The following is a 13,111-nucleotide window of genomic DNA, read 5'->3' as shown; positions in this document are numbered from 1 at the left end:
AAGCAAATCCTGACGAAGTACTAAACTATAGAGAGCAGCGGTGTTCTCATTCAAGTTGTCAATTATTCACCAATGATTCTAATATGACACCTTAACAAACACCTTCTGAAAATTTATACCCTGCAATTTCAACATTCTCTTTAACTATTTAGTTACCGCTTCACATATTTTTTTCAAACAGAACCTGTTTTAATAATTCCTCGCTGACGTTCTTCGGAAATAGTTCAGGATGATGCAAGTTAACAGTCCTGCCTTTAGTGAACTTTATTTGCAGTCCTGTTGTCAGTTTCTGTGGACTTAGTTCTCAAGGTCAGTCTGTAACCATTTCCATATTCTAGGCTTACTGGGTGCCTGGTGTTTGACAAGTTTTTACATTCAGAGCTCCCTGGGCCACCTTCGTTCCTTTTTTTCAGCTCGCCACTCAACTTACACAATGCCGACAGATTTCAATGGTACCTGGAAGATGATCAGCACTGAAAATCTTGACCCTTACTTGCAGGCATTGGGTGAGTGTGGAAGTGTTTAGGGGAATCCAGCTGGCTGTATCCAGTTGACCTCTTATGGCTACTGATATTTTTTTTCTGATGCAGATTATAAATGTTTTTCCTTTTGTCATGGAATGAGAGTTTGGAGGCCGGAAGTCCTTTTTTATTGCTGCCTTTCTACCGTATCTTCTTAATAGCAGTCTGGTAAATAAAGTAAAATCAAGGTGCTTTTGACAATTTGCTAAAAAGAAATGTGTATTAAGAATTTCTGAGACTGGGCATTTTAAAATTTTATTCCATTAACTCAAGAGAAAGGATGATTGCAACATTGTAAACATTTTTGTTTACTCTGCTCTAGGTATGTGGGATATTGAGTATGCTACCTTAGTGGTTAAGTCACAGGACTAATATCCAAACTGCTTGACTAATGATATAGAGATACAAGTTCAAATCTCACTGTGACAATGGGCAGTTTAATTTCAGGAAATTAAATAAATCTGGAATAAAATGCTAGGATCACTAATGGTGACCATGAAACTATTGTACTGTCAAAACATTCAAGCTGTTTCACTAATATTCCTCAGTGAGGAAATCTGCTGTCCTTTTCTGATCTGACTCATAACTGACTCTTAACTGCCCTTAACTAATTGAGCGAGCTGCTCAGTTCAGGACCAATTGTGGATAGGCAATGAGTTTGTGGACTTGTTGGTGAAGCCCCATTCCACGACTGAATGCTTAAATAAATGTCTCATTTGTAGTTGCGACTGACTCATGACCAATTGAGTGAGTTATGATCTGTATCCACCAGTACTGCCGAAGTTCCAGTTGTGCCCAATTACTAAAGGCGATATCTTGGGTTTGCGTAAGAATTACATTGGGTGCTCCCTTCTGTTAGCGTTCTAATTCATGTACAAACTTACATGTAGGAACCGAGTCATTCCTCTGGCTTATTGGGAAAAAGCAAAGCTTTTTGTAGCACTAAGCTGTAGAGAGTCCAGAGGTGGCATCATTCATTTCTTTGGATATGTCAGTTAAGGATACAGTTAGCTTGCTACAAAGGGCCTTAGTGTGAAGGATAGGAATAGAACAGCAGTAGCTCCCACTTATTTTTTTAATCTTCATTGGACATGGTTGGTGTGATGAATAGCTGCTTCAGTGAAAGACCGGAGAACTGCTCTTAAATGTAAAACCAAAGTTGAGCGTTTGAGAATCCAGATCCATCTTCGCAACCAGTCCCTTGAGATCGAGGATAACTTGCTTCCATTCTGGTCTTGTGGGTTCTGAGGTGGAAGATGAGGCTAACGTGGGAACCACAGGTCCTTCCACAAGTGAAGCAGGTGATGCCTGGTGGAGTTGGGCAGATGGTAATTTGGAACTTGGTTTGCTCCTCCTGCCATTCATGCAGGGCCTCTGCGTACTCCCAATCCATGTACTCCAAGTTCTCAATGCCACCCTGAATGATCCTTCTCCATTTTAAGTGGTCATTGGCCAGGGATTCCCAGGAGTCAGTGGGAATGTTGCATTCGGTCAGTGAGGCTTTGAGAACATCCTTGAATATTTTCCTATGTCCAGCTGCTGGTCTCTTCCCATGACAGAGCTCAGAATTGAGATCACAACTGTAGATAGTCCAGGATTTAGAAGTACATAGGAGAACAAGGAACACTGCTCCCCAGTAGACGATGAATCTTGTGCCAAGACTCGAGGTCTTGATATTCAAATACCCTTTTCTCCAACTGACCAACAGCCGTGCTGGCACAACAAAGGCAAGGTAAGTTTAATCATTGATATCTGCTCCAGAGATATGGGAGGTAGTCTGCATTTTCTAGGATCTTGCCTTGAACCTTTATTGTTGGATTGTGGTGCAGCGAGGGACAGGCTGGTAGAGGACCTGTATCTTGGGGATGTCCATTGTAAAGCCTATCCTCTCATATGCTTCATTGAGTGAGTTGATGACGGCTTGGAGCTCAGCCTCTGAATGCATTGCAAATGCAAGCATCGTCTGTATACTGCATGTTTAGGTGACCTTGGTTCTGAGTGTAGTCACCTGAGGTTGAACACTTTCCCATTGGTTCTGAAGATTAGCTTCACTCCCATGGGACATTTTTTTGGAGGTGAGGTGCAGCACTGTGGTGAGGGAAATTGAGAAAAGTTGTAAAAGTATTGGGGTAAGGGTGCAGTCTTCACTGAGGTTGAGTCTGCAATAGATCCATGGGATGATATAATGGCTTACGTGGCATCGTGAAGCAAATGAAAATTGGAAGTTAACTTCTGTGCACAACTATGCAACTGATGTACATAGTTTGGTATGTGGCTCTACGATGGTAGTTTTCTAGTACTACTTGATTTAAATGGCATTTACACATATGACCTTGGATGGTTATTTGACTACAAGACAATGAAGAAAACTCAAACAATACATGCCTTTATTAACCAGAGCATGGAACACAAGAGCAGGAAGGTTCTCCTAGGACTACATAAAATATTAGACTACTGTTAGAATACTGTGTGGAATACCAGTTGCCACACTATAGAAATAATATGATTGCACTCGAAAGGATGGGGCAAAGACTTACAAGGTTATTTCCTGGACAGCAGTATAATAAGTATGACTAGCAAGGCTGGGGGTTGTTTTCTCTTGAAAAGGAAGATTATATTGAGCTCTGTAAAATTGTGAGAGCCTTAGAAAGAGAAAGGACCTATTTCCCTTAGCAGAGAAGTCAACTTCTAGGGAGCAGAGGGTTGTGATTGGTAGAGGAGTCAGAGATAAGTTGAGAAAATAATTATTTAATTCAACAAATGGTGGTGGTCTGAGTTGACCACCTGAGAGGGGTTGGTGTAGACAGGAATCCTCACCAGATTTAAAACACAGCTGGATGAGCACTTGAAAACTCACAACCCGCAGGGCTAAAATTCCAAAGCCAGGAGGTTGGATTAACCCTCGGCCAGTATTGGCACGATGGGTTGAACGGCCTGCTGCTGTGCCATAAATTTCTACGAAAAGGAGAACTGCTCTTTCTGTCCTACTTGATGTCTACGATTTTGGGGGAGCAGAATCTGAATTAAATTTGTTTCGTCAACTTGCTCCCCCTTAGTCCTGAAGCAGAGTCTCGACTCAAAACATCAACTTGCACCTTTTATCTCTACAGATGCTGTCTGACCCGCTGAGTTCTTTCAGCCTTCTGTTGTTTAGTTCCAGATTCCAGCATTTGCACTCTCTTTTGTTTTCCAAAAGCAAACTTAATTGATATTAAGGCTTAATATTCCTTTGACAGATACTGATTTTGCTGTTCGTAAGATTGCGACTCTGCTGAAACCTGAGAAGATTATTGAACAGAAAGGGGATTCTTTCATTATCAAAACAAATAGCACCTTCAGAAACTATGAAATCCAGTTTACAGTGGGTGAAGAATTTGATGAAGAAGTAAAATGTTTAGATAATCGCAAATGCAAGGTAGGAACTCAACATCTGCGGACAATAGCCATGGATCAACAATAGCTATGGTTCAACAATAGCCATGGAAGTAAAATGGTCATATGTTAGATAAAAGTAAAAAAAAATACCTATAATGGCAAACATTATTCCCAAACAGAGTGGAGATGAATGGGTAATCATCTGAGGACCACTGATTGATCTTATGTAAGAATTTGTATTTGAATATCACTTCATTTTGCAAGATAAATTACCCCGAATTTATTGGAGAAGTTGTTTTCTGTTTCCTTCACTCTTTAAACAGCTGCTTTTTGATTAAATTGCCTTCCTTTGGTTTACTATTGACTATTAGGTTGTGAATCACAATAAGCCCATCACAACTCCACTTCATTGGCTGACACTCTGAGTTATAAAAAGGTTTTCAATCTTGTTTCGATTTTTAAGCCAGAGAAGATAGTGGTATGCAAATTTTTAAAAAATTTTATTTACAGCGTGGTAACAGGCCCTTTCGGCCCAACGAGTCCGCACCGCCCATGTTAAACCCCCAGATTAACCTACCCGTAAATCTTTCCTACGATCCTCTCTATAAACTTGTCAGTTTTTCCTCTTTCAATGAGCTTCATGGTGCACGTGAGCTTTCTTCCGGCAGTTCAAATGTTCTACAAACTTCAACGGCATTTATATCCTAAAGTGCATAATGCAATGCCTATCTTTGCCTTCTAGAAAAGTGACCAATTGGCTAGGCAAAGGGAGTTTTAGAAGTCAAGCAAATAGAGAGACTGGAATTACATATAGCCCAGATCAGGCATGGACTCACAACAAAGATATCAGGGCTTCTATTAAAAATTATCCTCCTACTGGTTCATAAATCTGACACAATGATTCAGAGATACATCTCACCATATAATGTTTATAAACTCAGCAGGAATTAGAAGTGCTTCAGCATAATTAATACCGATTTCGTGCATTATTGCAACTCTTAACGAGAGCCATTTGCCCTATAGTCCATCTATATTAAAAAATCTTATATCTGCATGCAGTTAAAGCAACCTTTTACCATAATAGTTTCCTTTATCCACACATAATGAAAACTGTCCAAGTAAACACATTGAAATTACTGTCTCTGGTAGAAGTGCTTCCTCGCTGTGAGGATGTTCCTACCAGTATTCAAAGGCCTGAACTAAATGATCCAAATGCCAGTCTTCAAATTTCACCATGTATGATGGTAAATTTACATTTGGTTAATTAAATAAGTCCAAATAAACTGTTAATATCAGAAAAACTCAACATCAAATTCTGCAACTTTGGGTAATCTACTTTCTCAGAAATGACCGCTATCTGTGATATTGGCTCAGTTTATTTTTTTCTGCATTAGCACAGCCTGACCTGTAAGTCACAGCATTTTAAACATCTTTGTTTGTATTATCACCACCTAAATTCCCCCATTCACCTTCAACCATAACTTTTCTCCACAGCAATCCTGGCCTCACCCTTTCAAAGATTATTCCCCTTTTCCCATCCATCCCTCTCCCCAATTTCTCTGCAAGTTAAAACTAATTTGATTTTCTCTCTCAGTTCCGATGAATGGTCTTCAACCTGAAACGTTAATTCTGTTTGTCTTTCCACAGCTCCTGCCTAACCTGCTGAGTGTTTTCACCATTTCTAATTTTTATTTCAGATTTCCAGCATCTGCAGATTTTTTTTAAAAATCTGTTATAAAAACACTCTTCTTTCATCATTATGTCTTTGAAAAGTAAATTTGCCTGTTGGAAAGTCCTTACCTGATCTGGGCTATATGTAATTCCAGTCTCTCTATTTGCTTGACTTCTAAAACTCCCTTTGCCTAGCCAATCAGTCACTTTTCTAGAAGGCAGAGATGGGCATGGCATACATTGATGATGTTGCTACCTGTGTGGATGAATTTGGAAGAACGTCACACTTGCTAAGGTGAACCGTGCCTGGAGGAGTCTGGTAAAATTCCACAATGGGTGCGATTTCAGTAGGAAATGATACCATTCCATGAAAATATGTGTAAAACATCTTTCATGCATCATTAGCACATAAAAGGATGCAAGTGTGTCCAATTTCTAGGCAATTGAATTTGAAATATGAAATGCACAGATTATATGGGTCTTAGCCTAATTACCCCCAACCCTCTCAGCTAAAATTTCATTAAATAGCAGAGCTGAGGGGTAGGTAAATGGGTGAAATCTGTCCTGTATTGCATACTGCCAGCCTTCTACTGAACATAAAGTACCCTTGTTTCTGTACCACTTGTTATAAGATTCAACAGCCATTCCAACTAGATTGTAAAATCCACTGAGCTTATTCAAACAAGTGAATGGATTCAAGCAACAATGGGTTTTAGTAAGGCATTCGATAAGGTGCTGCATAGCAGGCTCATCCAGAAAATTAAGATGCATCAGGATCCTATGGTAAATTGGCTGTATTGGATCCAAAATTGGCTCACCCATAGAAGACAGAGGGTAGTGGTGGATGGATCTTATTCTGGATGGAGGTCTGTGACTAGTAATGTCCTGCAGGGATCTGTACTGGGATGTTGTTTGTCATATATATAAATGATTTGGACAAAAATGTGGTAGGGTGGGTCAGTAAATTTGCAGACGACACAAAGATTGGTGGTGTTGTGGATTGCATAGAAGATTGCCAAAGGATACAGTGGGATATGGATCAGTTGCAGATATGGGCAGAGAAGTGGCAGATGGAGTTTAATCTGGGCAAGTGTGAGGTGCTGCACTTTGGGCGATCCAGTACACAGTTTATGCCAAGACCCTGAACAGAAGGGTTTTGGGGTCCAGGCACATGTCACCCTAAAAGTGGCCACACAAGTTAGTAGGGTGGTAAAGAAGGTGCAAGGCATGCTTGCCTTCATCAGTGAAGGCACTGAGTTCAAGAGCTGGGAGGTTATGTTATAGCTTTATAAAACTCTGGTTAGGCCACACTTAGAGTATTGCGTTCAATTCGGGTCGTGTCATTATAGGAAGGATGTGGACGCTTTGGAGAGGGTGCAGAGAAGGTTTACCAGGATGCTGCCTGGTTTGGAGGACTTGTGCTATGAGGAGAGGCTGGACAAGCTGGGCTTTTCCTCTAAAGTGGCAGAGGCTGAGGGGAGATTTGATAGAAGTTTATAAAATTATGTGAGGCATAAATAAAATAGACAGCCATTATATTCTTCCCAGGATTGAAGTGTCTACTACTGGGCATGAATTCAAGGTGAGGGGTAAAGTACAAAGGAGATGTGCGAGGCAAGCTTTTTTACACAGAGAGTGGTGGGGGCCTGAAATGCACTTCCAGGGTTGGTGGTGGAGGCAGACAGCATAGGAGCATTTAAGAGACTGTTAGATAGGCATATGAATATGCAGAGAAGGGAGGGATATGGTCAATTTGGGGGAAGAGGGATTAGATTAATTAGGTCATTGGTTTAATTAGTTCGGCGCAACATTGTGGGCCGAAGGGTCTGTCCCGTGTTGTACCGTTCTATGTCAGTGAGTCATGATGATTCCTTTTACTTTGGTGCCTTTCTTTTTGTAGTCTCTTGTTATTTGGGACAAGAACAAACTGGTATGCACTCAAAAGGGAGAAAAAAAGAACCGAGGGTGGACTCACTGGATAGAAGGTGATGACCTGCACCTGGTATGTTTCCTACTGGATTGAGATTACCAATAGATCACCTTTTAAGAGCTATATTCCTTGGGAATTGTGCAGTAGGAAGTAACTTAGTTCACATTCATTCTTTTCTCTGTTCTGTGCCTGGTTAACCAACTTGGCTCCCTGTTCTCAGAGTTCTGTCAAGGTAGACCTCGATCTGAATCAGGAGGACAACCAATTTCTCAAAGACAACTTGAGCTGAGCATTAAATGCTGCCATCGCCAATGACTCCCATACCCCAAGACTGATTAATGCAAAGCTGCAGATGTAGGAGAAGATTATTTTTCTTGTTCTTTGTCTCTTTACTTCCTCTCTCACCCTCCCTACAACCCCCAGCATTCTGAAATACACTACTGCAGTTCAGAAGCAATGTGTCAGCCTAACAAAAATCTTGTCAATTTAAAAGTTTATTTAATCCAGAGGTATAGACTTATTGACCTAATATTGTACCAAAAACATGTCCTATTGCTAAAAATTCAGATTAAACTATTGCATTACGTCCAACATAAAGTGCTAAGCACTAAACTGAAAAACAATTTTAAATATCAAAATAATTATCCTGATATTCTCCAAAACAAAAACTCATTCTTTTGAAGTGGATTCCTATCACAAGTTATGAATGAATGGTTTCAAAGCTGTTATTGTCAGAAGTTCAAGGCTGTACAACCCCATACTCAGAAGCATGCACTTCCTCCACCACCAGCAGTGTGGCTCCAGTTTGCAGCATCCACAACAATCCACTGCAGTAATGTGCCAAGGTTTCTTCAATAACAACTATTAAACTCGTGACATCCACCACCCAGAAGGGCAAGGACAGCAGGGGCTTAGGAACCTCACTACTTGCAAGATTCCTCAATTAGTCACACGCCATCTGGAAATACGTTACTGTCTCTTCATTGTCACTTGATCTAAATGGTACCCAGTTTGTGACTACTTTCACCAGAAGAATTGTATAAGGACAATTAGGACTGGGAGTAAATGCTGGCCTAGTCCATATCTCACTTTAAAAATGTATACTAGATAACATCTCTGCTGCTGTGAAGGTTGTTTTTTTAATGTGTGACTCATTTTAATGAAGAAAGGTCTTGAAAGGTTTAATCAGACTGACGTGTAGCATTCCATAGAACCATAGAACCATACAGCACAAAACAGGCCTTTCGGCCCACCATGTTGTGCCGTCCATCGAACCACCCTCACACTATCTAACCCTTTCCTCCCGCATATCCCTCTATCTCACATTCCTCCATATGCCTATCCAACAAACTCTTGAACCTGTCCAATGTATCTGCCTCCACCACAACCCCAGGCAGTGCATTCCATGCCCCAACCACTCTCTGGGTGAAAAACCTCCCTCTGACATCTCCCCTGAACCTCCCACCCATAACCTTAAAGCCATGACCTCTCGTCTTGAGCATTGGTGCCCTGGGAAGGAGGCGCTGGCTGTCTACTCTATCTATTCCTCTCAATATTTTATATACCTCTATCATGTCTCCTCTCATCCTCCTCCTTTCCAGTGAATAAAGCCCTAGCACCTTAAGCCTTTCCTCATATTCCATACGCTCTAATCCAGGCAGCATCCTGCTAAATCTCCTCTGCACCCTCTCCAATGCCTCCACATCCTTCCTATAATGCGGCAACCAGAACTGAACACAGTACTCTAAGTGTGGTCTAACTAGAGTTTTGTAAAGCTGCATCATCACTTCGCGGCTCTTAAACTCAATCCCACGACTTATTCCAACATCATATTGCAATTGACTTCACTTACGTTCTAATAATTTTTATTATTGTTTAGTAAGTAGGGAAGCAGTTGCAATATCTTAAAATATTTACCAATACTTCAAAGATATTGATGGTACCTGTTGTAGTAACAGAATATTTCACAACCCTAGCTGATGAGTGTTGATAGCACTGCTTGTGACATTAATGTACATCATTTCTTTCCTTCTAGGAACTCTACTGTGAAAATCAAGTGTGCAAGCAGGTTTTTAAGAAAATATCCACAACATAAGTGGGTGAAGATGCCAAATGTGAAACCTATTAATCAGTGTGATTTTCACTTAATTTTAAGTCAGCATTTCTTTGATGAGTGATCAAAAGATGATAAGTTTCCCATTGTCCTCAGGTTTTAGTCTGACAGTGTTTCTTACCACACTGAGATAAAGAAACACATTTCAGGTGGCAATCCTTCCGTGTTATTGAGGAATTAAGGTACTGGGATATTCAGTGTTGTTCTGCTCCAGGATATGTTTATGGTGAGATAAACTCTGGGGGCAATAGTTCACAATTGGCATTTAGTGTCACATGTATGTGGGACTCTGGTAATCATAAAAGATTAGCAAAGCAATATGTGACTTCTGTTTTTTTTTATATATATAACTTCAAAACTTTTCCTCTTATGCAATTTTTTAGAGATACTCAATGTGTCCCTTTGTGTCAGTGAGAAGATACTCCTATTTTCATCTGGCTCATTTTTTCTGATCTCTTAAAGTGACAGCTGGGCAAGGGGGGGGGGGGGGGGTGCGGTGCAGTGAATGGATAACGAACAGGGTTCTGGCCACGACTTTCATTTTAGGCCAAAATCATTACAGAAATGGAGAGCATGACTCACTCTAAAGCTCCCAGCTTTCCCATCTAGAGTCCTACAGGCAGATCCTGGGTTATGTAAATGTTCTGTTCCTGAGAACTGTCCATAAGCTGATTTGTCCATGTCAGAAATGTCCATTTTCTATAGCTACCCATATCATAATGCTCTACGTATATATGCTAGAATTCTTTTATTTCATGGAACATTCACCTCATCACTACCCATAAATAAATTAATGGTACTTATACTGCATCCAGTCATTAACGAGTACCACAAAACATTTTATTATTATTACTATCTTGAAAAATGCTTTAAAAATGAATGGGAGAATTTACGTAAAGTCAGATTTCTGTAAGTCAGGTCATCCATAACTCAGGTAGTCCCTGTACTACCAAACAGCAAACTTCACGGGCAGGGTCAACTAAGCTATAGCAGAGGAAACCAAAAAATAGTAAAACTTCTATTTCTATAGTGTCTTTCACCTCCCTTTCAGGACGTGCCAGATCACTTTAAGTCATTGAGATGCTTTTGATGTCACTATTGGAATACATGTATTAGCATGGATAGAGGATTGGTTTACCAATAGAAGGCAGAGAGTTGGGATAAATAGGTGTTTCTCTGGTTGGTAATCAGTGGTGAGTGGGGTGCTGCAGGGCCCACAACTGTTCATGATATACATTAACGATTTGGAAGAGGGGACCAAGTATAGTGTACCTTAGTTTGTTGATGACACTAAAGTGATTGGAAAAGCAAATTGTGCAGAGGATGCGGAGAGGTTGCAGAGAGAGATAGATAGGTTAAGTGAGTGGGCAAGGGTCTGGCAGATGGAGTACAATGTTGGTAAATGCGAGGTCATCCACTTTGGAAGGAAAAATAGATCAGATTATTATTTAAATGGTGAAAGATTGCAGCATGCTGTTGTGCAGAGAGACTTGGGAATGCTTGTGCATGAATCGCAAAAGGTTGGTTTGCAGGCGCAACAGGTTACCAAGAAGGCAAATGGAACGTTGGCCTTCATTGCTGGAGGGATTCAATTTAAGAGCAGGGAGGTTATGCTCCAACTGTACAGGGTGCTGGTGAGGCCGCACCTGGAGTACTGTGTGCAGTTCTGGTCTCCTTACTTGAGGGAAGATATGCTGGCTTTGGAGGAAGTGCAGGGGAGGTTCACCAGATTGATTCTGGAGATGAAGGGGTTAGCCTATGAGGAGAGATTGAGTCACCTAGGACTATACTTGCTGGAATTCAGAAGAATGAGAGAGGATCTTATAGAAACATATAAAATTATGAAAGGAATAGATGCTGAGGCAGGAAGGGTGTTTCCACTGGTAGGTGAGACTAGAACTAGGGGACATAACCTCAAGATTTGGGGGAATAGATGTGGGACAGAGTTGAGGAGAAACTGCTTTTCCCAGAGGGTCGTGAATCTGGAATTCTCTGCCCAGGGAAGCAGTGGAGGCTACCCCATTCAATATATTTAAGACAGAGTTAGATGGATTTTTGCATAGTAGGAGAATTAAGGGTTATGGGGAAAGGGCAGGTAGGTGGATCTGAGTCCACGGTCAGATCAGCTATGATCTTATTGAATGGTGGAGCAGGCTTAATGGGCCAGATGGCCTCCTCCTGCTCCTATTTCTTATGTTCTTAAATGCAGCGGTCTGTTTAGTTCATAGAGTCATTCAGCCCACTGAGTTCTGGTCACCCCACTACAGGAAGGATGTGGTAGCAATAGGGAGAGTGCAGAAGGGATACACCAGGAGGTTGCCTGGAATGGAGGGCTGTAGTTATAAGGAGAGATTGGATAGGCTGGGTTTATTCTCACTGGAACCTAGGAGGCTGAGGGATGACCTTATAAAGGTCTATAAAATTATGAGGGGCATAGATAGGACAAATAGCTCTGACAATTGCACCACCGTGTCCACAAGAAGCTCCAAAACTGTAATAATGACCAATTTCTTCAAAATTGGATTCCACCTATTTGGTGTACTCAATGTGTTTTGTGCATCATGGTTATGCCAAGTTAAAGCCTACTGGAAAAAATGATGAAATGGGGATGTTCTCATTTTAAGCAAGTGTTATTATGGTTCTCTCCAATTCATAAGTATTAGGACGAGACCCAGGTGCTCACAGCTGTTGCATGCTGTCTGCCCAGTTACGGTGCTCTCCCCAGGGAAGCCACAAAGCCTGCCAAAGAGAAGAGGGAAAATGGAGGGGAAGGGGTAAAATCTCCAGGTGAGGAGGAAGAGGCAGCAGAGCAGCGATCTCCTCATGGAGACCAGCCCAAATCCATGCCGTGGAGCAGCCTGGTCGCTTCCTGTGAGGCGACAGATGGTGGGACGGTTCCCTGGGCTGTACTGTGCAGATGCTGCGGTGCAGAGACAGCCCAGATGGAGGGTCCCGGGGCAGAGATGGTGCCCATGGCAACCAGCTGAGAACAATGAACCAGGGAGGTAATTGTTCACGGAAACCACATCCCGGCAGCGACTCCTGAATCCCCCGCCCCTTGGGCTGCTCTTTGTTTAGTCATGAGTGGATAATGAAGGTGGTAAGTTCTGACCTTTTGATCCAATTTCTGTCAGAACGGAATCAATGAGGACGATGCCCATCAATGGTGCCGTCATGTCCATGATTGACAGGGCGCCTGAAGCGCGCCTGGAAGTGACCAGTACAATGTCCTGTTAGGCAGGACTTCAGTGAGAAGTGGATATAGGTGATGTACATGGTTAAAAACATGCGAATCTGTTTTAGTAACATTCGTTGAGGGATAAATGTTAGCCAGGCCAACAGGGCTCTTCCATGAAGTAGTGTGAGAGTGCAGGCAGGGCCTCAGTTGAATGTGACCCACACCTCCGACAGTGCGGCACTGCCTCAGCATTGCACATGACTGGCAGCCTGGGTTTTAATGCTCAGGTCTCTGGTGTGAGGCTTTTGACCCCACATTCTCTG

The 13,111-nt window shown here is 41.8% G+C and overlaps 1 protein-coding gene across 1 annotated transcript in view; it reads left to right on the top strand.

Annotated features, from left to right (window-relative positions):
- Positions 1-9,928, top strand: part of nmnat1 (nicotinamide nucleotide adenylyltransferase 1) — a 30,505-nt gene extending 20,577 nt beyond the window's left edge. The window contains exons 7-10 of the mRNA XM_052039005.1: positions 302-506; positions 3,758-3,936; positions 7,468-7,569; positions 9,533-9,928. Of these exons, the coding sequence (XP_051894965.1) occupies positions 302-506; positions 3,758-3,936; positions 7,468-7,569; positions 9,533-9,592 (546 nt within the window). The 3' untranslated portion in view covers positions 9,593-9,928. The remainder of the gene's footprint in view (positions 1-301; positions 507-3,757; positions 3,937-7,467; positions 7,570-9,532) is intronic.
- The last annotated feature ends 3,183 nt before the right edge of the window (positions 9,929-13,111 follow it).

This window comes from Pristis pectinata, chromosome 26 (assembly GCF_009764475.1).
Source record: "Pristis pectinata isolate sPriPec2 chromosome 26, sPriPec2.1.pri, whole genome shotgun sequence".
Classification (NCBI taxonomy): domain Eukaryota; kingdom Metazoa; phylum Chordata; class Chondrichthyes; order Rhinopristiformes; family Pristidae; genus Pristis; species Pristis pectinata.
Note: the sequence above shows the minus strand (reverse complement) of the source record. Positions and strands in the feature narration are given on the sequence as shown.